The 4,720-nt window shown below is 46.1% G+C and overlaps 1 protein-coding gene across 1 annotated transcript; it reads left to right on the plus strand.

The window, feature by feature from the left end:
• The first annotated feature begins 767 nt into the window (after positions 1-767).
• Positions 768-4,039, plus strand: KRBOX1 (KRAB box domain containing 1). Its single transcript, XM_054594588.1, has 4 exons — positions 768-950; positions 2,579-2,705; positions 3,261-3,368; positions 3,821-4,039. Exons 1-4 carry the CDS (start codon positions 768-770, stop codon positions 3,931-3,933), a joined length of 531 nt encoding a protein of 176 aa, XP_054450563.1. The 3' UTR covers positions 3,934-4,039.
• The last annotated feature ends 681 nt before the right edge of the window (positions 4,040-4,720 follow it).

The raw sequence follows: 4,720 nt of genomic DNA on the forward strand, positions 1-4,720 counted from the left end.
TCAGAGGCACTTGGAGGCCTATTAGTGTCGCTAGAGCAGAGTCTTGGAAAGACTGAAACAGTTGGTTTTTTCCCTCCAGGACCGAGGCTTAGTTTACAAATTGGAGAATGGAGTCCTGGATTTGGAATGGCCCATATGAATGTTGAATCCAAAAAAAAGTCTCATGACGAGTCATATCCCAATTCAAACACCGAATGTGTGTCTAATGTTGGGCATATAATTTCCCGCATACGGTATTGGAGAGAAGGAAAGATTTCTTGACCAAGTTCTCGTCACATCCTTGCTTTCTCTTGTCTTTACATTCCTTAACATTTGCTCTTCGTCAAGACCTAATTGTTAGAGTTCGTGATCTATGGGATTAAAATTTGGCCCCTCCCCCTAGCGGAGTGATTTTTGCTTCAGCTCCCAGCTGTGCTTTTCCCCATAGGAGCAAGAGGAGGGATGTTTTGTAGGGTGGCCTCCGCTGCCATCCCCCTTTCAGACGACTGGCTTTTCACTGGTAACTGTGCAGAGGGGACCTTTTTGCTTTTGTTAAATGTGTCAATATTATAAAGAACCGATCGAAAGGAACATTTACCATAAAGATGATAACAATATCATGATTTAAGAGAACCGGCGCGCGCAGCGGCAAGGGGTTCCCGTTTACTCTGTGTGAATTACTGCTTGGTTACCCGCGCACGGGCCCATCCGGGAGTGTAGCAGCGGGAGCTGAGGAGTGGCCTGCTGTCTTGCCACTGCGAGATGAGCGTTGCGACTGACGCAAGGCAATGGCTGATGAAGAGCAGTTCCTGTGGCCTCCGAACAGGCCCAGTCAGGCGTCACCCGCAGGAGTTCAGGCCAGTAGAGGTCCGGGGGCTAATGCTGCTTTCTCTACCTTCAGCTCCTTTTCCCAAGAGCGGAGTAAAAGAAGTCAGATCATGACAGCAGTGTCCTTGGCAGCTCGGTTCCAGGTGAGCTGGGTTTCCTCTGCCTCTGCACGTATGCATGTGTATCTACATATATATTTACATATGCATGCATACTTATGTACATGCATTTATATAAATAAATGACATACTGTTCCATATGTAAATTTACTTTCTCATTGAGGGATAGCTTACAAGTATTTGCAGTACAAATCTGAACTGTTTAGCTCTTTAGAAATATATACACATGTATGACCATCACTCACATTAAGACAGAGAACATTATCAGTACGTCCACACGCCCCCTCATGTGCCATCGCAACCAGTCTGCCCCAGAGTTGACCATTCTTGTGACCTCGGTCACCATAGCTTAACTTTATTTATTCTTCAACGTGCTAAAAATGGAATTGTTCAACGTGTACCCTTTTGGATCTGCCTGCCTTTGTTCACCATTGTGTTTGTGAGTTTTACCCATGTTGTTACACAAAGCAGTTCTTTTTCAATGCTGAATGGTTTTCCATTATATGATTTTATTTTATTTGTTCTTCTGGAGATAGAGATTCGTTCTTCTTTTGACTACTGCGAATAAGAATGCAGTGAAAATTCTTGCATGTGCATTTTGATGGACACATGCGCTCATTTCTCTTGAGTGTATCTTCAGAGGTCAAGTTGCTAGGTCAGAGGGTGTGCATTTGATTAGTTTTAGTAGAAGCTGCTCAACAATTTTCTGAAATAGTTGTCCCAATTTATATTTTTACCAGCAGTACACGAGAGTTCCAGTTGCTCCACATCCTTGCCAGCACTGATTGTCACTCATCATTGCTATCTCATTGGGGTTTTGTAAGTTTTCTTTTCCCCAATAAGCAGTGATGTGGAGTACCATTTCATGTGTTTATGGGCTACGTGAATCTCTTATGTGAAGTCCCTGCTCAGATATTCTCCCCATTTTTTATTGCATTGGGTGTCATTTTTTTTCTCCGAGTTGTAGTTCTTTATGATGGATATGAGTCCTTTGTCAGACACATGTATTATGAAATATTTTCTCCCAGTGTTTGGCTTTCTACTTCACTGCCTCAGTGGTGTCCTATAGTAAGCAGATTTTCCTCTAAGCCTATCCCAAGCAAGCAGTATTTTCCTTTTGGGTCTCTCTAACCTCACTACCTCGGCCTGGGGGTGGGGGAGTCACAAACCTGAGAGCTTTGTGCCTGGGGTAGTGGACAAGGAGACACAAATGAGGGAAGAACTGGGAAGAAAGAAGAATTGGGAAATGACAGTAAAATGAGCAGCCCGAATAATCACCCAGCTGTTTTACAAAGAGGGGAGGGGCTTTGAGCTAAGGTGTCAACCGTATTACTTACATGTTTCTTCTCCTTTTATATGTATAATTCCACACTCAGGCACAAGCCCAGCTCCTATCTAGGGGTCTGTTTGGAGGTCACCTGTGTTTGGAAGATCAGTGGAGATGTACACGGTTCTAACTGGCTGGTTGGCTGCCTTTCATCTGCGTCCTCTTTCTCCACACCTTGCAAATGTCACACAAAACCTCATCAGGCACATGAGAGGCCCACTACTAAATGCATGTCACCATAGGTGCCCTTCCCAGGCCTCTCATCGACAGTTTTGACTATTGCCAAAGTCGTGAGGCCTGGAAGCATGGGAGCTTGTCGTTCCAGGAACCAGTGACCTTTGAGGACGTGGCCGTGTACTTCACCAAGGAGGAATGGGCCAGCCTGGCCCCTGCGCAGAGGGCCCTGTACCGGGAGGTGATGCTGGAGACATACGCCAATGTGGCTGCCCTGGGTAAGGCCTCTGCCCCGCTCTCTGCCTGGGCCCTCACAGGTTGAAGGGCTCTCTCACACCTGTTAGCTGACACCGAATGGCAGCGTGAAGAGTTGCCAGGTGCAGGGAGCCCTGGAGTCTCTTTAACCTACAAGAAGGCTTCCCTTCCTTTTCCATTGTAAAAGCGACCCTCCTCTCTGTCTGCCTTAGAGAGGTACCCTCACTCCAGCATGGAGCCTGCAGGTCACCTTGAGAGGGCTCAGTCCCTCGTCTCCCTGTGGGGCCCCCCTAGGAGCCCTGTGTCAGCTGTCAGTGGGGATTTTCCATCCTCTGACAAAGCAGGTGGGAAGTTTTGTTTCTGCCTTTAAATGGAAATTTGACTCCCAGAGGATGTCAGGCTTCCTTGGGAGCACTGCCCTGAGGCTTCTTCGGGGGGCCCTCGCTGTGCCTCTTCAGGGCGCAACTAGCTCAGCCCACCCAGGACCTCCTCTCCCAGCCTCCTTTGGCTCCGGTGGCCGCAGGCTGAGACTGAGCTCTGCGGCCCTAACCGTTGTGTTGCATCTTCTTCCCTTCGAGCTCCGTCACCGGTGTCCAAACCAGCTCTGATCTCTCAGCTGGAGCAAGGGGAGGAGCTGTGTTTCTCGGAACCTTGGGAGGACCAGGGCAGGGGAGCAGCCTCTGCAGGTGAGTTCGGCAAGGGGCACCCTTTCCAGCTTTGTGTCTTCCTTTGCTTTTATGTCCTCAAAGTGAAAGAGGTGTGTTCTTGGTGCCCAGCCTGACGGAGGGCACTGGGTCACACTCTTTCTGGCCTCCCGTCCCCTCACCCTGTAGCGGAACCCCCCCGCCCCCCGCCGTGTTTCACACACCCGTGCTTTTCTCCCTGGGGCAGGGCAGGTGGTGTGCAAACAGGTCTCTCACTACTTTACTGGTTATGTGTGATCACCTTTTTCCAGCTTCCCCCAGTTTTACAAAATTGATCTACTCAGTGTAGTCATATCTTGTCCACTAATCAACAGAACAAACAGAAAAACTTATTTTTGCTTTTCATGATAATTAATATATTAAATTGTAAAATATTTTTTTATATTAAAATACTTTAAGGTAGCTTACAGGTATTGTGATTCTCTCCCCTTTAGAATACAGCTCGAAAATAAGAAGATGGACCCACTTAACTAAAATAATACCACTTGCAATAAAATTAAAAATTCTTCAGAATCATCACTTCTGGGAAGACAGGACAAAGGCTTAATTCTTTACCTTAAAATACCAGTTTTCAAAGTAAGAAGCTGACTTAAGAGCCATCTTAAATGATGTCAAATACACATTTTCTTTTTCTGCAGACACGTGGATTTCCAAAGATTTAATGTTTCTCGGTCCATTAAAGTGATCCATGTTGATACACAGAGCTTGTGTTCGTGTCCTTTTTCAGACAGCTTTATTGAGGCGTAACTCCCAAGCTGCGCAGTTCACCCGTTCACGGGGTCCATTCTGTGGTGGTCCGTATATCCAGAGTTGTGTGAGCACTGGCGCCATCCACTGGGAGAACACGTCTGTCACCCCCAAAAGGAGCCCTGTGTCCGTTAGCAGTCGCTCGCCATCCTCCTCCCCCACACTCAGCTTTAGGCATCCGCTGAATTTGCTTTCTCTTTCTATAGAGTTGCCTGTTTTGGATGTTCTGATATTAATGGAGTCATACAATATATGGTCATTTTCAGCTGGCTTTCACTTAACATGTTTTCAAGGTCCTCCTATTTTGTAACATGTATTTGTACTCCATGCCTTTTTATGTGTGGATAATATCCATTAGATGGGTGATACCACATTTTTGCTTATCCATTCGTCAGCTGATGGACATTTGATACAACCAGCCTAGCCTACCGTACCGTGAATGTGCTCTTAGTAACCTACTAATTCTAAGAATTTATGTCAGTTACCTTAGATTTATATCATCTACAAAAAAAAATTGCAGTTCTTTTTAATCCTTACACTTTCAATTTATTTTTCTTGGTTTATTACACTAGCTAGCACCTCTGATA

This window comes from Pteronotus mesoamericanus, unplaced genomic scaffold, assembly GCF_021234165.1.
Source record: "Pteronotus mesoamericanus isolate MK-2021 breed Mesoamerican mustached bat unplaced genomic scaffold, CSHL_Meso_final scaffold_533, whole genome shotgun sequence".
Classification (NCBI taxonomy): domain Eukaryota; kingdom Metazoa; phylum Chordata; class Mammalia; order Chiroptera; family Mormoopidae; genus Pteronotus; species Pteronotus mesoamericanus.